This window comes from Cavia porcellus, unplaced genomic scaffold, assembly GCF_034190915.1.
Source record: "Cavia porcellus strain 051 isolate PalLab524CR breed Dunkin Hartley unplaced genomic scaffold, mCavPor4.1 scaffold_2, whole genome shotgun sequence".
Lineage (NCBI taxonomy): Eukaryota > Metazoa > Chordata > Mammalia > Rodentia > Caviidae > Cavia > Cavia porcellus.
The window spans coordinates 10,211,568-10,239,494 of record NW_026947485.1 but is presented as its reverse complement, the minus strand read 5'-3'; the positions used below and the strand labels follow the sequence as shown (position 1 = coordinate 10,239,494).

Sequence of the window (27,927 nt, the reverse complement as noted above, 5' to 3'; positions counted from 1 at the left end):
GTTTTTATATGTAGATTTTATGTCAGTTTTTAAAATATGGACAATACCTAAGTACTTATGGATAGTAGGATTTGTATTTTTGTTTCTTCTGTGTCTTGGTTTTCTACATTAAACATGTGTTCTAAATAGAGGAAATATTTAAAAAAGGAAAAATTAGCAGGGAAGCAGCGTAGGTTTTATGTGTGGAAAGCCTGTAGCTAAGGAAGGCTAACTTGAAATCATGGATGACTGCTTCTGGAGAGAGATGATGTAAACATGGAGAGGCTGACGCCAACAGCATCGCAGAGGCCCCAGGGTCTTCAGTTTTAAGACCTTTAAGGCAGCTTTAAACCCTGGAGTGCCAGAGACAAGGACAGTGCCTCCTGGGAGTGGTTTCCTCTAATGGACTCTGAATTACAAAGCCGCTTGTCATTTCTGCTTTCGTTTAGATCTTGTTGGCTGTGAAGAAGCTCAGAGCCAAATGTACAGCCCCACTGAAACATGTGAAAAGTCACTTATAGCGTGTGTTTTGTGTGTAACTTCTTTGTGGCATTACTCTGCTTTCCTTTTTCTGGACTGTTTTTTCTTTTTCCCAATTTCCTTCTAATTTTATATTATGATTATAATCTGTTTCAGCTCTTTATTGGAAACAATAGTGTTTATATGTATTAGAACATTGCATTGCGCTTGAAACACATATAACCATAACCTAGAAATAAGAAATTTTTTTTTTTCAAAAAGAAAAAAAATAATGGTACTGTTAACAGAAAAAGGAAAGTCACCCTTGGTCAGGGGGAATTTTGTTGACTTGAATTCTTGGTGGAGATATTAAGAAGGCTGCTAGAAGTAAGAAGCCTAGGTCTCAGAAGAAAAGATAGGCAGATGCTATAGTAAAGGATTTAACCTTGCTGAAAAAAAGGGAGGTATGGCCTTGCCCCTGGCTCCTGGGAGTCCTTTAGGTCCTCCTTTGTTTATCTGGGGACCTTGGATCACACCAGAACGTCTCTATGAGGGTAGGGAGTTACAGTGAGAACTTTGGGTCACAGTGGCTGCTCGATGTTTAGAGAAACTGCAGACTGAAGTTAGCCATAGCGCAGTCAAATAGAGGCCTGACATCTGTGGATGCTGGCTGAGGCTCCAGTGCATGACCTGGTCAGCAGTTCTCTGTGTGCGTTATCACACACACCCTGCCCCAGAGGAGTTAATGCTGCTGCTCTGGACTCCATTGGGAGAGAGCAGCCCCCAATTTGGAACCTTCCTAGATAGTTCCCCTGAAAACCCCTGGCTGATTTTAATTGGTGTCATCCTTTAGCCGTGCTCATCTGTAACCATAATAGCTGTTTGTGAATAGCTTTTGTGGATCGTTGAATCTTGGAGTGGTCGTAGACCCCCAAAGTCTAGTCAGAATGAAGGCAGTCTTGATGTTTCCAAACCTTATATGACTATTACAGATTGGCTAGGAAAACAGATTGGGATGTAGTTTTTAAAAAAAATGTGGTGAGGCTGCTAAATGAGAAGCCTTTGAGAAATTTAATGAGCTCTAAGAAGAAAAAAAACAAGTTTAAAAAAAAAAAAGTAAAAGAAATAGACATGAGTAGTCTGGGAAGTTGGGAGAGCAACCAGAATTTGCGTTCACCTTCAAATGAAGCTACCTGGGAACTGCAGATACAGTTGTGTTATTTGGAGTGAAAAATTCCAGACATACTCAATTGTGTAATCCAGATTTCCGATTTTATATATGGATAGATGGGTTGTACTTCAAAGCATTCTAAATGTCAGTGGCTGTTGTCCCTAGCTTTCGGCCCCTGGCGTCCTAGAAAAGGGTGCTGCAGGATCTGGGCAGGAACCTCTGGGTGCAGTCTGCTACAGTGTTCTTCCCTCCTGCATGTGCTCCTTTCATGCTGCCACGACCCATTCAGAGAAAACCTTTGCTGGGGAAGGCTCTGTCCCCACTGTCCTCAGTACTGGAGCAAGAATGTGTGGCGTGGAGAGCATGAAGAAGAAAGCCCCCCGGCCTCCACCATGCTCACTGTCACCCACTACCCCTCACTGCCCACTGCCTCTTCCCCACAGGCCCCTGCTCTGCTCCGGAGTCTGGTTGTAGAGATCCACACTCACTGTGAGGATTGCTCTGCAGTCATTTGCTCTGCGCCCCACCCCACCCCCACTGGAACATGAAATTACTTCATGCTCCCAGCCAAAGCCTGAGACACCCTGCAGATCAGTTCCTGCACTCCTGTTCCTTTAGGTGGCTCACTAGGTCTGTCATGTTTGATTCCTATCTGGGGTCTAAGGTAGGATTTAAAAAAGTACAAACAACCTAGCAAATGGGATAAAGTTTGGGGCAATTTATATTCTGTTATTCCCCTGTGCATATTCTTTTATATTTCCTTATTTGGGCTAGTATAAAAGCAGACTGTATTCTTAAGAGTTCTTTATTCTGGGTATTTCAAATAAATAGAATTTCGCAGTTGTAGCCCATTGTGCCTGACTTCTTTCACTCAGCTTAATGTTTTTAACTTTCACATATCGTGTACCATGCAGTAGTCCCCTATTCACGTATGATGATTATTATTCTGTCATGTATATATCAATTTCATTTATTTATTAGTACATTTGATATTCTTTTTTGGCTATTACGTATATGCTGCTTAGAACATTTGTGTATGAATTACAGTGGACGTTGGTTTTCCATGCTGTTGGTGTATTGTATCTAGAGGTGGAATTGCTGGGTCATGTGGTAACTGCAGCCTCAGCTTCTTATCAAGCTGTTGGACTCTTCCCTAGCAGCTGTATCACTATATTTTTATTCCCTTCAGCAATTCTATCTTGAGTATACCTTCTACTTCTTTGTCCGCTTCTATACCATTTTTTTCATAAACTACTTTAGTGGCAGTGGGCTGGGGTTTTTTTCTTGTTTTTCTTTTTAAGATTCAGTGCACATTTTTATTGCAGATCCACAGAGGTTTTACATAGCTGTTAGGGTAAATAGAGAAGGACTGTTCTGGTTATTATTATTGCATATCAAATCATCCCTATACTTAGCAGTCTTGAACCACCTTTTTATTTTGGTCATGATTTCATATGTCAGAAATTTAGAAGGAACAAAGTGGTGATAGCTTGCTTCTGCTTCATATCTGAGGATTCAGCTAAGCATCTCAGTGGCTTGAGATGCCTCAGTGGCTGAGGACCAGAATTATCTGAATGCTTCCATGTCGGCTCCAGAGCTAGAAGGATGGAAGACTAGGGCTGTCAGCTATAGCTTCTGCATGTGTCTTCTTCACGTGATGTGGCACGCTGACAGTTAAAGGCTTCAGAGTAATCAGACTTCTTACATGGCAACTTGGAGTTCTAAATGTGTACCATGCAAGGTGGAAGTTGTATTGCTTTTACAACCTGTCCTCAGAAGTCACAGTTGTATCCTCTACATTCTGTGGCTTAGAGGCACAGTAGAAGCCTATTCAGATTCACAGGAGGAGAGTTAGAGTCTATTTCTTGATGAAATCTAAAAGTTCAAGAATAGGTGGAGATAGGTGGAGAGATACTGGTCAGCCTTCTGGATAGCACAGCCAGATGGAAGCCGTCAGTAAAAAGGATGCTGTACACTGCCACCCAAGCACACACATCTACAAGTAGGTGGAATAATGCAACCACTTGTCTTGGGCCATGAGCCCTAAGCCTAAAGTCTACTAGGTTTGTTTAATTCGCTGTGTTAAATATCAAACAGCACAAACATACATAAGTTGGTGTGTGAGCTGGACTTTTTGCTGATGATAAACTGAAATAGCCTTGGGCTATGAAACTCGGTGGGGCTTTAGAATAAGGCTCAAAAATTCAGTTATTTTCTTCATATATGTCAAAGATCTTTTTCCTTATTTGTAGTAATATATTTATAAGACTTGCATTTAGAAATATTAAGATTTTTTTGAGGAATTTTGGAATAATTCAGATTATTTACTATGTGTGATGCTTCATTTTTTAGTAGAGGATATAATTTGCACTGGGAACGTGCCTTTCGTTGTATGGTTGAGTCAGACATTGCTGTGTTCTATAATACACCCTTGTATGTTAAAAAAGTACAGTATACCTTCAGTTAAGAATAAAAAGGTCTTGACTTCTTGAAGGAACTTAATGTTTTATTTGCATATCTGAATGTAATTACAGCTTTTAGTTTGAAATAGCCTGAGAGCTGTTTACTGAAATGCTTTTATTTAAAAGCTTTAGTCACTAGAAGAATATTTTTCTGCTGTAAAAATAAATGTCAGCATATATAACTCATATATCAGTGTTTTTCATGGCAATTTGATTTATGAACTCACTCAACTAAACTGTTTCATTCTAAGACTGTTTCCCCAGTTTGTAACTCTTTATGTGTTGTACTATTATTCGTCCAGACATAATTAAAGCCAAGAAATAAGCCCAAAGCCTTTGAGTAAGTTGGTCCAAATTTATAGTCTACGGCTCATGTTTTTTATTAGGGAAATCGCCTATAATGCCTATTTATGATACCATATAATATAATGATCTCGTATAATGTCTGCTTACTTCTCTTTTGCTCACAGTGCAAACAGGGAGGTGCTTATCAGAAAGATAAAGTACAAAAATCACAAAGTTCCAATAAATGTTACAGCCTAACACTAGATGTAATGAGAAAAATCTTAAGCAAAAAGACCATGTGACTTACTGGGAAAAATCAAGATCATCTAGCTTTGGGCACAGCAAAACTTTGGGCCAAAAGGCAACAAAGTGCTACACTTAATATAGGAAAATGGGCACGAAAGATATTATGTTTAGCCAAACTGATCTTCAGTTTTGATTGTCACATATAAACTGTCAGTACATGCAGGCACTGTGGGAATGTTCCTCTCATGAGCACACTGGGAATTTTTTTTTTTTTCCTTTAAAGGTTCAATAGAAGCAGCCTGAGTCAGTGAAGAGGCACATGCATGAAGACTGATTTTTCTAAAAATATAGTTAATTGAGAAATTAAACCTCTGGCATTCAAGAGTGCTTAGTTTGCAGTCTGCTGTTAAGGATGTACCCCTACTGCCTCCACTAGGAATTAAACCTAGGTCCTTCCCACTAAGCTCATCACTAACCCCTGTTTTTATTGTTTTATTTGAGACAGGATCTCACTAACTTGGTAGGTTGCCCAATTTGGACTCAAACTTGTGACTTCCTGCTTCTTCTCAGGCAGGTACCACCATGCCCTGCTGGAAGTATCCCAACTAGGCATTTATTTAAATGTAAAATGAGCAGCATTTGATTGCTGTGTTTTCAGTTTAAGGATAATTTTTAACAGTATATTACATAGAACACCTGGAGGTACAGTTGTATCTGGCATTATACAAGGGGTAATCAAAATATATGGTGAATCTTTATAATTTTAAAAGTTTATTACTATAAAAGACACATTGCCATTAACATATTCCTGTTGGCTTGAATCACCAGGAATCCATGCATGACTGTCCCATCTCTCAGCTAGAACCACCAGTAGTGTTAGCTTTTAACATCAGATGATGGAATTTAAATGAGAGCCACCTGGCAGTGAGACATACAAATTATGGCCCAGTTGAGAATGTGGTAATAGCCCTCAAAATACTCCCCTTTGCTTTGAATACACTTACCCTTTGTTCTTGCCACTTTCTCAAGGAGTTCTGAAGTCTCCTTTCCCAAGTGCCTTTATGAGGTGTGATTAAGAAAAAATACAGTAAATACTGCTGCGAGGTGTCATCCAGTGAGAAGGCAAGCTCATACAAACATTATGGTGCGTCATCTTTCAGTTTATTTATTGTATTTGTCTGTGGAAGATAAAAGGTTTTGAATCTGTTCAGGTCACTGAGGTAGTCATGAGAATCAGGAGACACTTACAAAAGAGGACTCCAGAGCTGCTTCAGGAAGCAAAAGAACAATGGGATTATGTGGTGAAAAGGATGGAGGGGGAGTGTTCAGAGAGGGACTAATGGCAGTGTTTCTTTATGATACATTTTTAAAAATTTAGACTTACTACAAATTACTGAAAGTTTTCGGCAAAATAAAAGAGAATATAAAGTAAAAAATAGCCTTTTTCCAAGGACGTGGAGAGGAGTCCATGACCATAGACGGCCTGGGTCCCTTTGACCGGAAAGTGGAGTATGGGAGATATATATATATATACAAAACCTCTGACGGTGGCGCTTAGGGCGGGCATTGATGACACGCGACGAGCTGATTGGAACTTTGTTCTGGCACAAACAGGAATGGGAGTTGCAATTAAGGCTGAGGAAGAAGCAGGAAAGTGGTACGTGTTCCCGCTTTGGTCTTCTACCACGTTAGACCACCACCATAACCATACAGTAATTTATACTAGGGCAAGAACCTTTCAGTTACATCTTGTGTATTTAAGAAATAGGAGACAAATATTGGTAATGGATGCAGAATGTGTCTCTTAACGTTTTAATTGCTTAATGTGCAATTGGAGGGCATTAATACACTCAGTGCTTTCAATGAAATTGGGCCATTAGTTGTATGTTGCATATGACAAAAAAAGCTTGAGACTTAAATTACAGGGTCGAAAGACAAGACTGAGAAAATTAAATTTGTAGTGTTGTCAGAAAAGATTGTAGAACTGAGTAGTATTCTAGACCAAACATAGTTTAGAATGGTCCACTTTACTATAGATAGATATTATTTCCAGCCAGAGAAAATGGAGTGACAAATGGGATCCACCAGACTGGCTGCAGCTGGCATTTACTTCTGTGGTCATAGTCCAATAGCGTTCAGCCTCTACCTGGCTTTGAATTCAGCCCTGAAATGATTGTTTAAGGTCTCTGTGTATTTTAGGCTGTCCTTGAATTCATGTGGCCCAGGCTGCCCAGTGAGCCTCAGTCTCTGCACCACCACAGTGGCCTGCTGAAGGCTGGTTTAGGGCAGAGTTTTTTACTTCAACGACAATCAAAGAAATCTCTAGGCATGGTTTTTTAGGTCTTTTAAAGACAACTATAAGCCATTATGATCTGATGTTACCTACTGTGCACTTTTAGAAGTCCTGCCTACCTTGAGGGTGCATTTAAATGTGTTCTAAAGCACTCTCACTGAACCGCATGCACTAGATTCTAGAGTGCTGATTAGGACTTCTGACACAAACTTAATTCAGAGTGTGACTTGAATTTCCATTGTGGGGGTCTTAACAGTTTTGAGAGTCTTTCCTAGAAAAAAATGGAAATGTCAATTATTAGTACATTTAGATAAATTGATAAATTTTCCTGTAGCTGCAAGTCATAATGCTATAACAATAAAATGTTATTTGTTATAAAAATAGAAAAATACAGGGGCTGGGAATTTAGCTCAGCAGCATAAGTGCCTGCCTTTCAGGCAGGCAGTCGTGAGTTCGATCCCCCGTACCAATAAAAATGAAAAAGACAAAAAAAAAAAAAAAGAAAAGAAAAAGAAAAATACTTATTTCTGTTTATTTAGCTTTAGAATTGGAGCTTGGCTTTATAATGATATAGAGTATGAGGATATTTAAACTCTTAAATGTTTGTAGATGCTATAATACCTTTGCTCAGGGTCTATACATGTTACCACAGCTCAATATCATTATTAAATATTTACTGTAAATATTACAAATTTTAATTTTCCAGAGTAATAAAAATTTTTTCTACTATTGATTTGCCTTAGCACTATTGTTATGATATTACTTGGAATACATTTAGTTACCAGTTCCTTTTTTTCTATACTTTTTTTTTATGCTGGGGATTGAACTCAAGATCTTATGCTTGCCAAGCACATTCTTGTGTTGCTAAGCAAAACTCCTGGCCCACCAGTTCCTTTTTTTCATTCTGATCAAAGGAAAATCTTCTGAGGATATGTTTTGTTAATTTCCCCTGAAATAGTAAAGTAAAAAACTCTGGCTCAGTGTTCTTCAGTCTGATCTGAGTATACCATTCCTGTCCTGTTAGCATCAAATACTACTTTTTTATTTGTGGACACATTTTCCTCATGCTATGTTGTCCTGTCTTTTTGTTACAATATACTAAATCTTTGAGTTCCCCATTTTAAACTGGGGGAACTTTTCCCACTTCTCCCTTATGTCATGCCAGGGAACAACAGAACAGATCTCTGTTTATATCTGTCTTCCTTGTACTTGGGGTCATATATATTTATTGCCTATTATGATCCAAGTACTGAGTGCTTGGTGCTGATGATACTGTTTCTAAAGACAAAACTGTATTCCTGTTTTTATAAAATTTGTAATCTCCTGGCAAGTGAGAAAAACAAAGAAGTGAAATATACTATATTGTGTGGTATAATAGAACTTATATTACTTACAGAGGTATTGAGGAGGTGCATAGAAAGGGGGCCCTGCTCTGCCTCAATCAGAAAATCACGAAATGCTTTCTAGGAGTAGGCTTTGCTTGAGTTTGTCCTAAAGAATAGTAGGTGTGGGGCTGGGGATTTAGCTCAGCGGCATAAACGCCTGCCTTGCAAGCAGGCAGTCGTGAGTTCCATCCCCGGTACCGATCAAAAGGAAAAAGACAAAAAAAAAAAAAAAAAAACAGTAGGTGTTATTTGTGTTCTAACATTTCTTATTCATAATTGAGAAATCCTCCAAATACATCCCATCCATATATGTGTATATAGTGTATATGTGTGAGTATATATATAAAAAATATAAATACGAAATTTTATATATATAAAATAAATTATGCAATAGATGAAGTACAGTAGAAATAATACAATATACAGAGAAACCTTGGATTGTGAGTAACATGTTCCACAAGATGAGCAAACATTTCTAAAGAATTTTAACACAAAAAGGAGCAGTGTCCTGCAGTATGAGTAGTGTGTGATGCTGAGGCAAGCCAGTAGTTCTCTCTCTTGCTGCAGGATATGTGTGATTGTTTCCTAACAGCAAGAGAAATGTGCTCTCATCTGCAGAAGAGGAGAAAAAGGCTCAGGAATCTCTCACTCAAAATAGATTTCAAGGCAGATATGTAAAATGAGGGAAACAGTACAAAATTTTGTAGAAAAGCACCACCCAAATAAGATGAATCTGCTTAAGGACACTGCAATGTCACATTTCTGTGAAATCCTCAAAAGGAGGCAAAAGTGTCATTGGTTAGGCTTCTTGTTAAAACTGCTTGAAAAGAAAAGGATTCCACTGAGCCAATAGTGATAGTGACCGTGGTCCTACACAGTAACTCTCCTCTCTTAACTCCATTACACCAGCCACAAAAGTTTTCAAAGATAAGTGCAGGTTAATTTATTATTCTTTATATTTTATGTTTTATTTATTTCATGTTATGGTACTATAATCATTTTCATAAGAATATTTTTGGGTTATGGAATAAGTCATCTGAATTTCCATTATTTTTTGAGGGGGGAACTCACTTTGATAGATCATACTTTGAATTACAGGCATATTTCTAGAACAAATTAAACTCAAACATCAAGGTTTACTGTAATACAGTCAGATCAAAGTTAACAACAAGGATTTACTAGACATTTGCACATTTTCAGATAATAGTACAAATTTGTCTCTGGGTTTTTGGCAGGGGGGTATTGGGGATCGAACTCACGACCTTGTACCTGACAGACAGGCACTGTGCTGCTGAGCTATGTCCCTGGCTCCTCTTCCCCATTCCCCCCTCTCTCCCTCTCTCCCCCTCTTTTTCTTCGTCGTCGTCATCTGTGGACTTTTTAGTCATTCAGGCAAGAAAGAAAATGCAGTGGTTCTAAGATTGATAGTTTTTATAAGAAATAAATTGAGTTTTTTTTTTCTGGTGTCAAAGATAGACTTATCAAAAACTAAGACATTTCTGAGATTTTATCTTATTTGTCAGTAAGTCAACTTGCCACCAGTATTTTGGGAAAGCCGTGAGGCTTTCTGGTCAGAGACAAAGGCCTTCATATCCAAAACGCTGCAGGTCGCTTGAGCCTCATGTTCTTAGTGGTTCTCAACACACCTCCTCCCTGCTATCTACCCACACGGCGAGGAAGCGGGCCCAGGCAGCAGGCCCAGGCGGTAGTGTACAGTCATCAAAGAGGGATTCCAAGTTCAGATGTTTTCCATTAGGGCCCTCCGAAATGATACTACTCTGGGAGAGGGACTTATTTTCCTTGTGGCAAATCATCCTCCCTTCTCTCCAGGAGAAGATAGTGCCTCTATTTTCCAAGGTCGCTTACTGTAGAAACCTTCCAAAGATAGCCTGGAGAAGGAAACATTGGTGTTTCTCTTCCGCAAGTGCACCCAGACACGACCACATTTTTGATGTATTATTGTTTATTAATTTTGTGTGATTGTACTACTGGCCTGAGCTTTCAGTGCAGTCGAGAAGTGGGGAGGACAAGGATCCTTGCTTTGTTTCTGGCCATAGGGGAAAAGCATTCTGCCTTTCATCACACCTCCCGTAGGACCCATGCCTGCCTCAGGCGCGCTCAGGGTCACTCTGCTACTGAGCCACCCTGTTTGTCTGTAGGTTTCCCCCAAACTTCTTTTCCTGTTTTGTTGAGAATTGTCATCAGGACTGTTTAGATTCTCTCTCCCCTGCCCCTGTATTCTTATCAGTTTTTTTCTCTGTCTATTGAATTAATCATGATTTTATTTTTTTGGTATGTTATTTATGTGGAATTTCATGGATCAAGTTTTGAATATTAGACTGAGTTTGTATTTGTACACTACGTCCCACGTGATCATGACATAGTATCCTTTATTACCCTACTTAGTCATGATGCATTGTTCTTCATTATATTTCTGGATTTGATTAGATTTGATTTGATTTGATTCAGTTTGTTGAAATAGTATCTAATATCTTTTGAATGTACATCATAGTCTACAGTTCATTTTGTGATTTTTGCCTAAATTAACACTGGTTTCATAATATGAGAGACAGGAGTATTGGTTTTTACTTGTTTAGGGAGTTTGTATAGAATCGGTAGTATTTCTTCTATAGTGTTTAGAGGAAGTCCTATGCTGTTTTTGTTTTTTGTCTTTGTTTGCCTTTTTGAGAAAGGGTTTCATTATGCAGTTCAAGCTGGCCTCAAATTCACTTTGTAGCCCAGCCTGGCCTCAAACTTGAAGTGACCCTCTTGCCTCAGCCTTCCAGCTGCTAGGATCACAGGCATGCACCACCATACCCGACTGTTTTCATAAAAAAAAATTTTTTAACTGTAAATTTGGTTTCAAAATAGATACAAGAAGAATATTTAGATATGTATTCCTTTTTGTTGAAATTTTGGTGGTTTGTGTCTTTCAGGGTGTTCGTTTCATGTGTGTTTTGTGTATTTAGACACATTCCCTTGTTATCCTTTCAGAGTCTGTAAAGTGTATGGTGACACCCACTCTCACCAGTTTCCCTTATCATTCTTCATATTGGTAATTTGTATTTTGGTTTTTTTCTTTTTGCTTTTATCAACCTGGCCAGAAATTTATTAATTTTTCTTTTCCCAAAGAATCTTTTTTATGTTAATTAACTTGATTTAATAATGTCACATTGTAAACACATTTCAAAGACATGGTGTTCCTCATGATGTTTATAATTATTTGTCAGTAAAAGGTATTAATAAAAGTTAAAAGTAATTTTTAAAAAATAAAAGAGTGAAGTTCAGGCAGAAACAGTGCCCTGGGCTTTACACAGAAGCAATCTTTTGTCAACTCAGAGACTGACCACAAATCTGGGATGGATTTAGTAGGACACTTTACAGTATTCCTATTACTGTCTCTGACATCCCAGAATAGGTAGCATTCTGTGTGCCTCCTTCATGATGGCACAGTTAACTAAATGATTACTTGTATACATTAGTTCTTCATTATCTGCCTCTGAGGGGACGAGGACCCTCTCTAACTAGTTCAGTTTTGTATTTCTAGCTGCTAGCCCGGTGCCTGGCACAGAGTTTAGGCACTCGATAAATATTTGTTAAATGGAAAGAAGGTGTACATTCGTATGCCTGTTGCTGTCTACTAAAATACTTTAAATAGAGCTAGCAAGTTTAATTGGAAAACTAATCTACTGCCAAAGCAAACATCACAATGTTTTCCAGAGTCAAAGTAAATGTCCTTTTGGGCCCACCAGGCTACTGCTTCCCAATTAACCAGAAAAGGGCTACAGATGCCCCTAAGCCTCCCAGAAAGGAATCGTCATCCCATTTGAGAAGTCAGCGGCCACCTCCTTTTCAACTCCGTGTCGTCAAATTTACTTAAATAGTTGTCAACCACAGTAGGCTGTTTCTCCAGATTAATTCTTTTTTTTTTTCCTTGTCTTTTTCCTTTTATTCGGTACCGGGGATTGAACTCATGACTGCCTGCTTGCTTATGCCGCTGAGCTAACCTCCAGCCCCTCCAGATTAATTCTTAATACTTCTTTTTTTTTGTTTGTACCAGGGATCCAACTTACCACCTGAGACTTACTAGGCAAGTGCTTGAGCCGCTGAGCTAAATCCCCGGCCCCTCCCTCTTCTTTAGACTGCTTGTTGGCATATCACTCTACATTCTGATCTTTTTCATTCTTCAGAATTCTCCTCCTAATTAGCTTCATCACAGCCTGTGTTTCTCTAGATCAGCCAGTCACTTGGGGTAGAGGGATTGGCAGTTCTTGTCTCCGTGCCTGTGTGCTGGAAGGGGCTGGCGTCTTGCTGTCCCCCAGTCAGCCTATGCATGGTGCCGGGTTAGGATTACTGCAAGTTCAAGGCCAGCCTGAGCTACATAGCAAGATCCAGGTGAGCCTGAACTACAGAGCAAAGACCCTCTCTCAGAAAAGCAAAACAAAAAAGAACCATCTTCCCCATTCACTGATTTCTCTCAATTGTTTTTATGCTTTTTATTTAACTGAATCATGCTTTTGTCATTAATGCTTTGTTTTGTTTATTTTGAGTTACATTTGCTTTTCTTTTTCTAGTTTCTTGTAGTGGAAACTGATTAGATATCTTCAAATAGAAACATATTGAATGCTTCAGGTTTCCCTCTCCCTACTGTTTTAACAGTGTCTTCCAGATTGATATGTTTTATGTTAGTGTTCATCTTGTGAAAAATATTTTCTATCTTCTTTGGTCCCTAGACTATTGTATGTTTCCTTAGTTTCCAAGACAATATATTTTGTCTTTATAGGTCTCAAATTTAATTACACGTGTTCTGAGAACATGGGGTGGCTTGAATCCTTTTTTCTATTGAGATCTGTTTTATATATAGGTCAGTGTATAGTCTGTTTTGGTAAATAAGTAGTGTGCACTTGAAAAGACTTAGCTTGTAAATGTCCATTAGTCATTGGTTGTTAATATGTTTGAGTCTTCTGCATTTTAAGTGGGTTTCAATTTTATAGGGAGAGGGTATTGAAATCTTCAAGAGACAAAATATGTCTCTGCTATTTTACTGTGAACAAACTTTTTAACTATCATTTCCTTTTTAAGCAGTCTGTTAGGAATGATTTTGAAATCTTTCCTCACCCTTGGAAAGCTTAAAGTAAATAGAATTTGCTGAAAATCTTGCCTATTGCTTATTGTGGAGTTTTAAATTTTTTTTTTTTTTTTTTGTCTTTTTCTTTTTTATCGGTACCGGGATCGAACTCACGACTGCCTGCTTGCGAGGCAGGCGCTTATGCCGCTGAGCTAAATCTCCAGCACCTGGAGTTTTAAAATTTTGATTTCTGAAAAGTTTTTTTTTGCTGGACAAGGGAAAGAGTATCTTCTTTATCTGTTGTTATTAGTGTTGTATTTAAGATTGAACACAGAGAGTGCTTTAGTGTGTCCCTAGTTCTTTTACTGTTTTTGTTTTGTTTTGTTTTCTCCCAACCTGGGGTCTTGTGGAGTCATCCAGGCTGGTGTTAAACTTGTAACCCTCCTGCCTCAGCCTCCCGAGTAGCTAGGATTACAGCTCTGTACCATCATGCCTGGCTTGAAGTTGTCTTTATGTTTTGGAGAAAAGTTTTAGAACTGTCATCTTTGAAGTCTTATTACTAGTGTAGTTAGAGCTCAACTACAGTGTTTGTAGGTGTATTACAGGAATAAAAGAAACCATACCAATGAAAGTAATGATTGCTTAACAATGTATTCTTACTCTCCTTGTATTTATAATCCAATTTAACAGTTTTTTTTAAGAAGAAAAGCTTCTAAGTTATAAATATATGAAGTTTAAGTTAAACAATACAATAACGAAATGCACAGTATCAAGATCTGTTAGGTTATGATGACCCTTGAGTACATGGCCCTTTCTGGTAGTGTTCCTCATGATGTTAACAGGGCCACGTGTAGCACTTGTGGTGTCCTCCGTTCCTTTTCTGTTTGTTGGTGAGGTACCACGAGGGCCTGAGAGACATTGTAGTCTTTGTGTCTTCTGTAACTGCTGTTTAAGCCCCTTGTGTGCTGGGCAGTGGAGTGGCTGGGACATGCCCACCAGTAGCCATGACAGTGGTGAGGGTTCGGGGTTAGAGGAGTTTCCTGTGGAGCTGCCGGAGTCCCTCTTCCTCACATATCCTGGGTATTGGTTGGCTTGGTGTTGGCTTGCTGTGCGAGGCCATGAGTCTCTGCTGGCAGAGAGGAAATCCCCAGTTTCAAGGTTACCATTCTGTGAGAGGGGAGGGAAGGATGGGGAAAGTTCAGTAGAAATCTAGGAACTAGATTAGAATAGAATATATATGTCGCTTTCAAAATTAAAAGTGTGTTAAATGATTTCTGCTTTTAAAGATTACTTCTGTGTCCCTCTTACATAGTTGGCCTATTTTTAGGCAGTGTTTTAACTGTCTGTACACTCCAGAGGCACTGGACTCAACTAGTAATTTGTTTTTACTCAACTTTTAAAGCTCATAAGGAAGAGCAGCTACTATATTTCTCCTGCGATTACAGTGGTGATGGTGCTCTTGTTTTTGCTCACCAGTACACATTCTGGCTATTTGAAAATTTGGTCCCAGGAATTGAACTCATAATGCCAGGCAGGCACTTATACTGCTGAGCTAAATCCCTGGGGTATTTGAGACTTTAAACCCAAAACATATGCTAGAGACAGGTTTCTTCTCTTTATGCATGACTAAATTTTTAAAACTTAGAGATGTTAATTTTAGCAGTAATATGCACTTAAGTATCACATAGCTTTTATGTTTTTAAGCCACCCAGTGTTACACACCAGGAAATGGTGCTTTCAGTTCTTTAAAAAGGTGGAGTACATTTCTTACTGGTGAGTAGAACCCAGCCTTTGGAGGCACATGTAGTCTCCGGCCCTGAAGCCAGGCACTTGATGCCTCTGTGGCAGTGTAAAAAGAATGCATTTACTTTGTAAGAATTAAATACGGAAGCCATCAGTGTTTTGTAAGTACTTGTCTTATAAAATGTAAGTGGGTCCCTGGAGAGGGAGTTTCCTGAGCAGATGTGTATGGAGTATGCAACATATACCCTTTGCTTTTTAGGTTCAGATAACCTGTTAAAATGTTGGGTTTACGGTCAAGAAATGTGCTTGGCTTTAGCTCTGTCCTGCCCACCTCCTCCTTTCTTTTCTGCTGCTTTCCTGTGGAAAACCTGAGTTACACTAAAGTTTACTTTCGTTTCACAGAGCATAGATTTGAAGATAAAGTGCGTTCCATGGTGTTCCTAATTCCTAATTAAGAAATACTAGCTTTCTTTTCCTCCTTTTCAGTGTTTATTTTCAAGATACTGTACAAAAGACTCAAAGCCTATTTCTTCTAATTTTTTAGAGAATTAAAGTTAAGTAGTAAGTTTTAATTTCTATATTTTATTTCTAATTTTCTATTATTAATATATCTATTTCAAAATATTGTTAGACCTTGAGATTAAAATCCAGGAAGACAGAGTGTGGTAATGATAGGACAGTAAAAATTTTAGAAACTCAGTATTTGGTCAGATTTCTGCCTTATTAACCCACCACAATGTAAGTAGAAGTATGACTCAAACCCTCTAGTAGTTATATAAGTATAATGAGAGATATAGTATAGATAACTCCCTGTGCCTGTTTTCAGCCTTTCAACACTAGACGTGAGCCATCACTGTCTTTCTTGAGTGATTTATAAGAATTCTGCAGGTTAGAAAAATGAAATAATGGCTAGGGATGTAGGTCAGCAATGAGTGCCTGTCTGGTATCCATGAAAGTCCTGGGTTCACTCCTTACTCCACAAATAAATCAAATGAGAGAGTAATACATGCAACTCTCTTCTTTACGTAAAAAAGTAATACATGTTAAATTAAAAAAAGGAAAAATCTGTTTGCAAAGCAGAAAAGCATTGTTTTGGAAAAACTTAAATAAATTACAATAAAATATAAATAGTAAGAATAAAAATAATAGTCTATCCATTGCTAACAACCTGACCTCTTGTATTGTTTGTGGTTTGGGAGAATGATCCAGTTTTTTAAATGGCTTAGTTAAAAATGCAGTATTAAAGGTCTTTTTATGCCGGATGTCAGCAGGCACCCTCAGCTCTCCTGGGAATCTGCCTTAGGGTACCTGTGTCTGCTCCCTAACCCGTTTCCTCATTTCTAATGCGAGTTTCTGGGAAGAAGTGATAAGAGAACAAGGCCAGTTCGAGGCTACCGTAATACACGTCTCAAACAATTCTTATATCAGATGCACATAAACTACTAGTGTATGTAAAATTATGTAGCATAAACAGCCTTTAATTTGATGAATTTTCTTGTAACATCCCATAAGTTTGAGTTTAACATTTAAGGAAAAATACTTGTGTGTGTACACATGTTATATGTGTACACATCTTAAATAGAAATCACAGATTATTTTTTTAAAGTGCTAGATGGTTTGTTGCCTTTTCAACATGTTCATGATGGGGCCATAACATGTATGTCTCACTGTTGGGTGGCTTCATCCACTGGTACATGCATGACTGTCCCTTTGGGTGACTTTTTATTAATTACTAAAAACAGCAATAAAAATTATTAACTCCATTTGTATTTCCAGTGGTACAAGTTGTCTGATGGAACAGTCATGCATGTACCAGTGGATGCAGTCATGCGTGTACCAGTGGATGTACTGGAATTACAGGCATGCATCACTATGCCCAGCCCATTTTAAATTTATTAAAAATCCAGTGGGAATTCATAGAATATTTTTCTCCTAATGAAAGTTAAGCCTGAATAAATGTAATATTTTAAACATGTTACTCTTAATTCTGTTATTTTAGAGCTTTCTTAAATGACATCAAGAATTGACAGTGAAATGCATTTCTGTTTTCCTGAGATACTGAATTCTCATTTCTCTCCCCCCACTTCTCTCCCTCTCCTCCTAGGTGGCTATCATCCAGTGAAGATTGGAGACCTCTTCAATGGTCGATATCATGTCATCAGAAAGCTAGGATGGGGGCACTTCTCTACAGTCTGGCTGTGCTGGGATATGCAGTACGTGTTGTCTTTTCTGCATTCGATTCTGACACAGTTCCTCATCATCTGTTTCTAAGGCGATATAGCTGAGAAGCATTCCTGCTTTGTTGTGGCATGTAAAGCACTGCTTAGCACAGGCCTGCTTCAGCTAAATTTTTTTCTCCCTTCTAGGTTTAAGTTCATTGGCTCAGATATTTAAAAATGTGAACTCTCTTGTGGCTTGACTTCCGAATCTTAGCCCTTGAAATGGCATTTTGTAAGGCTTACTTTTTTAGTAATTCATGTCAGAAAAAACATTCAAATGAAAATCAATAATGAATAGCTTTTCCAGATAAGTGTTTCAGATGTTATTTAAGAGCTGTGACCCACAGCAGTAAACATCTTGCTGCCCAGTTTGTGTACTTGCTTCCCAGTATATATGCATGTGTACTTGTGTCATGTATGAACTAAAACAAGTGTTAGAACATCTTTCCTTTCTCTCTGGTGACTCAGAAACATTTCTAGTCTACTTTAATGAAAATAAAATCAAAACCACAAGGAGGTTGTCTTGCCCTTTAGACACACTATTTGGTTGTGGTTCTCATATTTGAAAAAATAATACTTGAAAACTTTTTTGTATATGGGCTGCCGAAGCAAGCGCTCAAAGGAAAGTTTATTAAAAGTCTCTGTTGATTGCATAGATGTTATTATAACATGGTTTCTTTGGCTAGTGATATAAATAACCATGCTTTTTTTTTTTTTTTTTTCAAAAAAGAGGGAAAAGATTTGTTGCAATGAAAGTTGTGAAGAGTGCCCAGCATTACACAGAGACAGCCTTGGATGAAATAAAACTGCTCAAATGTGTAAGTATTACAAAAAATGTGACTGATACAAGGAAATCAAACTGACTGATTTTATAGGGGACTTTTTGGGTAGTAATAAAATAGAAAATTTTTATGGGTCCAAATGTTAAATCTTTTATTTGAAAAATACCACTTTGTGGATTGGTATCATGGAGAAGAGTCTGCATTTTAAATTTATCCAATCTTTTTCTTTTTTGGTAGCTGTTATCACAACCACATGCTTGCAAGGCAGGCACTTATGCCACTGACCTAAACCGCTGGCTATTTCTCTGGTCTTGTATTCATCTTTCTTTTCATAGGTTCGTGAAAGTGACCCCAGTGACCCAAACAAAGACATGGTGGTCCAGCTCATTGATGACTTCAAGATTTCAGGCATGAATGGAATACGTATCCTTTTTGATGGCTGAATTATTAGTGTTGTTGTTTTATTTTTACTTTAAAACACAAACTTCTGTAACCCCTCTATATAAACTTGCTAGGATCATTTATGAAGTCTTATAAAATGGGGGAACTAGAATGGCTTAATTTGGGGTTGAATTAATTACTGACCTGTTATTAGTACTTATGATGAAGTTTATTTGTGCCAAGGTAAAAATGTATACCAGTACTTCTCTGTGCTTTAAACTTTTTAAAACCAGTACACCAGGACAGTGTGGCTGCAAATAATGTATAACCCTAAAGTATTTGTAGACTGAATAAAAGGAAAAGTACTGTGTTAATGCTGACTCCCTGAAATTGTACTTTAAGTATTATTAGTACTAGCCAGTCCTAATAACTCTGCATTTTATTTCCAGAATAATATAATCGAGTCTTCTAAATAAGTCTTTTAACTGAGTCTTTTAAATGAAAAAGCGGATCACCTTTCTACTAGGTGAATGCTGCAGTCTAAGTCCCTGTCCTGTGTTGTTTGCTGGCGCACACATGTGCATGTGCAAGTGTTCACCCTCACTGCAGTGCTAGAGCTGGAACCCAGGCCCTCAGGCATCCTAGGCAGGTGCTCTTCCACTGGGCCACACCACTTGCCTCCTGGTTTTATTTATTTTTCTTTACTTACTCACTTTGCAAAACCTGAGTAGTGGCTTTTTTTTTTTTTTGGTGGCACTGGGGATTGAACTCAGGGACTTGTGCATGCTAGACAAGTACTCCACCACCTAGCAAAAAGCCTGATAAAAGTAATGTTATTTCCTGTACTATTTGCAAATGGAAGAGATTTCCATTGATTTTCTCTTAAGGCTTTTATTGTAGAAAGTTTCAAACATAATGTAAAACTAATATAATACAGTAATTTTCTGTAAATTTGCCCCCAAAATTTAGTGTTGATGATGGTCTGGCTACAGTTCTTTATCCTTTCTGTGTTACTGAATTATTGTAAAACAAATTTCAGGTGTCATTTTCTTTTACCTGTAATAATGTCAGTGTGTATCTTTGAAAAATTACGGATGTTTGTGTTAGTGTTTCTAGAAATGAACTCAAATGCTCTGCTACTGAACAGTCTCCTTGCCCTTTTTACTTTTTGAGGTAGGGTTGCCCAGACATGTTTCACACTTGCAAGCCTTGTGCTCTAGTCTCCTGAGTAGGTGGATTGTAGAAGACTAATTAGGGGAGGAAAAAAAATCAAAACCATCAATTAACAATAATACATTGATGTCACACTTCCTCATTTTCTTAATCATAAAATGACTTTTCTCTGACAGCTTCTAAGATTAAGTACTTTACAAAAAAAGATTAAGTCCTTTTGTTGAACATCAGAATTTTATTTTTTAATTTTTATTTGTTTTTCATTTTGAAAAGAATAAAACCAAATGATATGAAACCAAATGGAGTCAGTCAAAACAAAAGGATGGACATAGTTCATGACTTAAGAACAAATTACAAGATGATCAACAATGGTTGCCATAATGCCTCTTGTTATCTTCAAGAGAATTGTCCATATCATCATGCAAAATAAAATTGAACGAAACAGTACATAACAAAATCAATAAAAATGAAACATTGGAGACATTATAGGATTTCAAAAGATAATAGTCAAATCAGAGTAGGTATCATAGTGAATCTTCAAAATTGTTGTCTATATCCTCAGACGATACTATCAAAACAGATTCAAATGAAATTAGTCACAACAAGACAATGAAAGCAAAACAGGGCTTCAAATTAAGTTATAGGAAATCTAAATGGTTACCATAGTATATCCTGCTATCTTTGGAATAGCTGTCCATACCATCAAATCTAGTACAGGTAGATAAACTACAACAGAATAGAACCATACTAAACAGAATGGTCTTCACCGAGTCACTGGGTTGTGCAGGCTGGGCTGCAGTGTAGGGCACTTCTCCCGCAGCCCTGGATTATGGGCCGTGTAACAGTCTCCAGTGCTCGTCACTTCTTCTGACCCACATTTTTTAATATTCTTCATGGAAGGTTTCTCTCCTTTTTCTGTGCTCCTCCATTATTCCATCTGTGTCTTCTTGAGAGGTGCTTAGCATTCTTTTATTATTTTTCTTATATCTTCTTTTACTTAGTATTTCTGTTTTAAGTTCTTTTATAATTTCACAAAGACATTTCTTTATCTTAGATGATATTTCTTCAGAAACTGCAGGTGTGCAACTCCCGATCTGTTCTGTATTTACCTCTCGTGGGCCAGTACTACTTAGGTTGGAGGCTGGAGACTGCCTTTTGCTTCTTCCTATTGTTATTTTCCTGGTTTCTTCTAGACAAGGAGGTAGTGAGGTCCCCGGCACTTTCTGTATTTGTTATAATTACCCTGAAGCATGCTGGCTAGGGATTTCTGTTCGTTGCTTTCCCCAATCTGCTGGTGTCCACTGGAGTATAAGCAAGGGCAGGACAGGCTGGCCCCTCTCTTCTGTGCTGGTGAAGGGAGTCTTCACCATGATAGTGTGTCCTGCGTGGGTGGTGTTGGTTAGGGATAGCTTTAGGCAAACCTCGGCCTTGGGTATTGGGATGTGCACAGGGGCCGGACTCAGTCCAAGCAGTTTTCTCCAATCTCCTCTGCACTAGGAGTGACTGAATGAAGCCAGCTACAGTTCTGGTTCCAGGCTTATCCTGCCTGACTCCACAATGTCACCTGGCCAATCGCCCCCTCCCATAGGAGGACTGAGTTCCCCACACTCACTGCCAGCCAGTGTAATTCTCCTGTCTGCCGTTCCCCTCCAACCCTGTGTCTCCACATCAAGGCCTTCAGGCTTGCCAGCCACCTGCTTCACTGTGACTGTGCATCTCCAGATTCCAGTGGCGTTTCTCATGCAGTGGGACCTACTCCGGTGAAGGCACTTCAGGCTACCACCTTCTGTTTAAGTTTTTCATTTTTTCTTTTCTTTTTTAAAAAATTTTCTCTGTGGGCTTCAATTCTCACTTTAGTTTTTTCCTGGGTCAAAGGGACCTATTTCTTTCCTTCTGGCCTTCTCCAGAATGCTATATTCCAGCATCTGGGCTGTTTCTCTCAGAGAGGTTATTTTCTGTGCTACTTACTGTTATGCCATCTTCCCAGAATCCCCAAACATCTGGAATTTTACCTATGATATGTTGTGAGCTTTTTTAAAAAAATTAATTAGAATTCCATATGCCTTGCTTATCTTTATGTTGAAATCACTCCTCTTGGTTTTGAGAGACCCAGGTGCTAGTGATCGGATGGTATTGGTAAGGAGTTTCTCCCTTCTCCTTCGTGTGCTTGAGGAGATGATAATAATAGGATAATAATCCCAAAGGGCAAACGAGAGAGAAAGAAAATATCCAAAGACAAGACGAAGCTTACAGTTGAGAGCAAAAGTGGAGAGGAGAGAGAGTGTTGGTAAATTCCAAAGTATTCTGTGCATATGTCCATGCTGAAGCCCCGAGATCATCCTTTGAGCATGGAGTGTCACATAACCTGTGAGTTGTGACTCTAGGTCTTTAGAATGCCTCAGTCACTTTGATGCTGGTGATGTTTTCATAGCTATATGCTGCTCTTCAAATACATCAAGTTGTATGTATTAAATATGAACAGGTGTTTATATGCCAGTCCTTTTCCAGTGCTTTAAAAAATGGTTTAAATATTTTTAAAGAATTCCAAATTCCTGAGTTTTCATTATTGCAGGGAGTTGGGAATGTAGCTTTTTGTGGGCTGGGAATCTGCCCTGGCTACCATGGGTCTCTGAGGCAAACTCTTCTTGCTTCTATTGTGGGTGTCATTATATATTTCCTAAAGTGATTTTCAATATAATGTACAGGATATAGTAAGTACTTAGTAAAAAATCAGTTCTTTGTTTTTAAGTGAGAGACAGCAAGTGACTACTTTGGGTATTATTCATAGTATTGATGTGGTATTTTACAAAGAAGTAAGTGTTTTTCAAGTGCCACACACCATGCTGCTTTTAGCCTGTTTTTAGTATCTCATTCCTGAAAATGTATCCATCCACAAATGATCCTTAATCATGTCCCAGATGTGTGCATGGTCTTTGAAGTGCTTGGCCACCATCTCCTCAAGTGGATCATCAAGTCCAACTATCAGGGTCTCCCAGTACGTTGTGTGAAGAGTATCATTCGACAGGTGAGGCTTCTGAGGCAGACCCACCCCTAAGTTGGCTAGTCTTGCAGTGAGACTTCTATTTTTAGTTCATGAATGAATAACAATTTGAACTGTTCGTAAATCAGCTTTACTCCTTTTTAATGGTATGTCATACCATCTTATGAAGGAAACAGATGTGAGTGTCAGGCACACATTTCTTTTGGCTTATTTGTCTTTTTTAAGGTAAGTGATATAATCAGAAATTATATCCTGTATACTTACTACAAAACCTTGCTCTTAGTTCCTTAGAAATAGTAGATATAATGAATCATTCCTTTTTAGATATTTTCTCAGTATCCTTCGGTGGAGTGAAAATTTTTGAGTTGCTTACAGATCCATTTTTATGGGAAATAAATTTAGGAGATTTAGTAGAATGGTAATTGTACTGATAGTAATGTATTATAAAACTGGATATGTGGCCCACACCTATAATCCCAGTACTTGAGAAACTGAGGCAGGAAAATCAAGACTATATAACAAGACCTATCTGAATCAGCTACAGCCAACACCCTCTATTTTATACTTGAAATGTGCAAAAACATAGTCTCATAATACACAGAAAAGAATGGAGATAAAGAATAGATCAATTAGTTCATTTCCAGCAATCATTATACAATGTATAAATATATCACACATTACACAGTAAATGTATTCAGTATTTGTTGTTAATTACACCTCAGTGGAATTAGGGAACAACCGTGAAATCATGAGAGGAGTGGCTGGAGAGAGAAAGGATCTCTGCATTGGCTTCTGTCAGTTGGACTGAAAGGTTATATACAGAATATTGTATTAGATGTGTACTTTGTTCAGTTGCCTCACTGAAAGAAAATCCTCACTTAGGACTGGCTTAGCGAAGATGCTTCAGTAAGTATTGGTTGAATGAAAATAGGCATAGATGGAAGATCTAATTAGCAATTTTTGCAGGATTCAGTTTTATGTATTAAATAGAAGAATCACAGTGGTTCACCTATAAAGATTTGTCATAAAGAGATAGATGCCTAAAAATGAGCCTTCCTAACTTATCTTACAAAAATTTCAAAGCTTAAATTTGCATAGTGAAAGTATCCTAGATCATACTTCTGCAATTGTGAGTAGGTAACTGTTTTTAGCTTGCCTGTGTTTCTCAGTTACCTCCTCCTCCTGTGCTGCAGTTTAGTGGCTGGTTTTCTGACCTTACTTGAGGGCAGAGCCTAGTGGGTAGGGGAAGGCTGGCTGCCTTGGCTTATCTTGTTTGGACTGAGACAGTGTTTCATGACATGCTTGGAGGATATGCATGCTTATTAAACACTTGTAGTTTACTTTAATAATATATCTGTTCCTTTTAGATTCCAGGTAATAGCATTTTTATTCGTTATTTTAACATATGCTAATATCTCCAATGAAACAACAGTTTTAATGTAGAAGAGAGTATGTGATGAGGTTAAACTAATACATTAATACATTATTCTGTTCCCCAGGTGACACTTAGATATTTGTAGCTTTCAGTGGTCGTAAAACTCTTTGGAAAATCATCTTGTTAAAACTCGAATAGAATCTTCCAAAGTGTCCCTAAGTCATGTGACACTGAAGGATGACATAGTGGGACAAAGCAGTGTAGAAACACTGCTGTGTTTCACACAGGCACCACTCGCCACCAGAACCATCTGAGCCTGGGTTCAGAGCTCTCTGCTGGCCGCAGGCAGTTGGCCACATCTCCATCTTCAGTATGGCAGTGTAAAAAGGTGAATGTACAGGTGAACAGTTACTTATTTTACATTTGAGAGTGGGAAAACAAAATGGTCATTCTTACTTAGCAAGTGAAGGAGATGGTAAATTGGAAGAATTCTGAGAATTTAATGAAACTTCTGAGTATAACTGTATTATCCTCACTGAACTCACACATCCTGTTCTTTGTGCAGACTGAAATATTTCATTGGCTCAGAAAGAATTTCACAGGGAGATTTTGATTTTTGTCATGTGGTCTGTACTTTGTTCTTCTATGCCATGTTAATGAAATTTGCTTTATTTGAGGGGCTGTGCCCATCTATACTTAAGAAAAAGTGAAATGTGGAATTTTTTCCAAGCTTGTTACACATTTCAGTCAAGAATCAGTGTCAGCTGTATCCCCTTTGATTGAGCCTGTGGGATGAGTGTTTCTGACTCTTGAGTAGTACTGGCAGAGTCTTTTATTTATTAATAGGCCTAAATAATTATATAATTTCTCAGAACAGACCAGGATAGGCAGATCTCTCCGTTGACCATCTTCCTCTTCAAAGCCAGGTATACCTGACGCACGACTTGGTTGCCCTTGGTGTCACTAGCCATTCATCAGGCACCCAGCATCGAACACAGGCCTGACCACCTCCTCCAAGTACCTTTCCTAAGCCTCTCTCTACTCCCCGTGTGCCCCCCATCCTATTCCAGCCTGTTCTTTCCATTGCCAGTTTCCTTAAATAAGCATTGCTTTAGTAATTGAAATTCCCTCTGTAGAAACCTTTACTGGCGTTCCAGTGCCTGTTTGCTAAAGTGTAATGTTCTTGGCCTTCATAAAGCAGTATATAGGGAGTGATAAAGAGTTTGGGTTTGGAGTCATGTTTACTTTGTCCTTCTTGATTAACCTCTTTAAGCCAAAATTATTGTCAGTAAAGTGGGAATAATGTTGAGACCTTCCTTACTAGGTTATTGTGAACATATGAAGAGACACACTGTAAATATTAGGAATACTGCTTACTTTGCACAAGGTATGGATCTGAATATTTGTTTGCCAGGTAATCTTAACTGTGGGTCTGGCTGGATTGGAGGTTCTGGAGGAGTTGTGTGGATCTTGGGATGTGTGCTCATTGGTAGACTCATCCACTGATGCTCCTAGTGCAGCGTGCTATTAGAAGGCAGGCCTTGCTTGGACATGGATTGCTGAGGGTGTGCCTTTAGAGTGTAGATCCATTGCTGGCATTGTCTCCTACTCTGCTCCTGGCTACCATGAGCTATGTAGCATTGATACACGGTGTCCCTCCACGACGCCACTACTGATGCGGGGCATGGACTGAACGTTCTGAAACTGAGCCATAATAAGCGCCTCTGTAAGTTGTGAGTGTGTCAGGTATTTGGTCCCAGCAGTGGGAATACAGTTTAACGTGGTTTAATTCACTGAATCCTCACAACATCCCTACAGAATAGGTGTTATTAGTTTTCTAATTTTATAGAAGAAGAAACTGAATAGTACGTTAGGTAATTTGCCACTCATGAGGAAAAAGCCTTAAAAGTAACAGCAGAAGTTGAAACAAATAGTCCATCTTGAGTGTAATACATTTACTACTTTTTTTCCCAGACAGTATAGAATATGTTTGGAGTGGTTCTGAACCTGTATCTAATCAAAGTTAAATCACTTCTTCCAGACAACCTGTTCGAGGTCTTCTGCTATCTGGTGTCAGCTCAGATTTCCCCTCATAAACAGCAGTTTGTATCCTTCAGGTATCCAGTTTTCCTTCTGAGTTTATAAATATTTGAAGATATCCCAAGCAGTTACAAGTACCTGCAGATTTTTTGTTCATAACTTGTTACGTTTTCATTTTTAGTTCAGAGAAAGTACTTGATAATCATTTTGACTCCTGAATGCACCTTGCCATTTTTTATTTTCACACTTTTGATTATTTCTTTTGCCTTGAGCCTGCTTTTTTGTGGTTCTGGTGACCAGGACCTTTGCACTGAGCTGAATTTCTTTTTTTATTTTTATTTATTTATTTATTTTTTGAAGAGAATAAAACCAAATGAGACAAAATAGTCAAAACAAAAGATGGACATAGTACATGACTTAAAAACAAAATACAAGGTGATCAACAGTGATTGCCAGAATGCCTCTTGTTATCTTCAAAAGAATTGCCCATATCATTAGGCATAATAAAATTGAACAAAACAGTACAGAACAAAACCAATAAAAACAAAACATTGGAGACATTATAGGATTTCAAAAGAAGATAATAGTAAAATCATAGGGGGTATTGTAATGCATCGTATTGTCTTCAAAGTACTTGCCTACCATCAGACTTGATACTATCAAATAAAACAATAGAATGAAATCAGTCAAAGCATAATAAAGCAATGCAGGGCTTCATATCAAGCTAATAGGAAATCAAAAATGGTTACCACAGTATATCCTGCTATCTTTGGAATAGCTGTCCATGCCAAATCTGCTACAAGTAAACAAACTGGACATAATAGAACCAAACTTAACAGAATGGTCTTCACCGAGTCACTGGGTTGTGCAGGCGGGGCTGCAGTGTAGGGCGCTTCTCCCACAGCCCTGGGATTATAGGCCGTGTAACAGTCTCCAGTGATTGTCACTTCTTCTGACCCACATTTTCAAGGTTCAGTCAAATCCTCTGCGACAGGACCTTAGTTGGGAGTGTACTGCATTCTTCTGTGGAATGCCTGAGACTGCATTTGGTCCTTTAACTGAAGAAGCATTTTGTTTTGTGGTTTTTTTGTTTTGTTTTGTTTCTGTTTTGGTACCAGGTATTGAACTCAAGACCTTGCCTTGCCTGGCAGGCGCTTGTGCCACTGAGCTAAATCCCTGGCCCATAAGATATTTTATATGTGTAGGCTCGATGGTCTCATCAGTCTTGGCACACTGACATTTCAACTGGATAAGGCTTTGTTGAGAATGCTTGTCTTGTTCAGGATAAGGTATTCCCCAGTGTCTCTGGGCTCTGTTACCTCATGCTTCTGAGATGTCTGAACTTCGTCAAATGTCCTTTGGGGGCAAAAATTCCTTCTCTTTCCAAACCATTTGAATAGGAAAAAGTGCAGAGCTGATTATACACATTTTGGCAATAAGTGTGATTTCAGGTGCAAGCTTTAGCACTTCTTTTTTGTGACCCTGGTTAAATTACTGTGCCTGTTTCCTTTATTTGTAAAAAATGGGCAATTTGTAGCCTTTTTGTGAATATTAATAAATGAGGGTCTCAAATATATATCTCTGTATATGTCAGTGTAAAGCATGAGTACATAGACTAGCCATCGCATCTTCTTCACTCCACTGAAGTCCCTGAAGAAATGTGTGTTCCATTTTTAAGATGACCACCTTTCTCTGATGTCAAGGACTCAGAGGTAAATGTTACCACTTGTTTGTTTTCTGTAGTTAATGACAAAACTGCATCAACTGCTTTTCTGGTGTTTCCTATATACTACTGTGAAGCCTTGGATCAGTTCTTAGCTGTCCTTATTTAGCCACAGTGACCTGATGCTGGGGCAAAAAAGGTC

General features: G+C 38.4%; 1 protein-coding gene across 15 annotated transcripts in view; it reads left to right on the top strand.

The window, feature by feature from the left end:
- Nucleotides 1-27,927, top strand: part of Srpk2 (SRSF protein kinase 2) — a 225,596-nt gene that overhangs the window by 163,094 nt on the left and 34,575 nt on the right. For 14 of the 15 annotated variants that reach the window (XM_063237900.1, XM_063237893.1, XM_063237883.1 and 11 more), the window contains 4 exons: nt 17,196-17,304; nt 18,041-18,128; nt 18,428-18,515; nt 22,565-22,671. In XM_063237900.1, the coding sequence (XP_063093970.1) occupies nt 17,196-17,304; nt 18,041-18,128; nt 18,428-18,515; nt 22,565-22,671 (392 nt within the window). Of the gene's footprint in view, nt 1-15,135; nt 15,253-17,195; nt 17,305-18,040; nt 18,129-18,427; nt 18,516-22,564; nt 22,672-27,927 lie in introns of those variants that run through there. The other variant, XM_063237947.1, reaches the window with a different exon arrangement.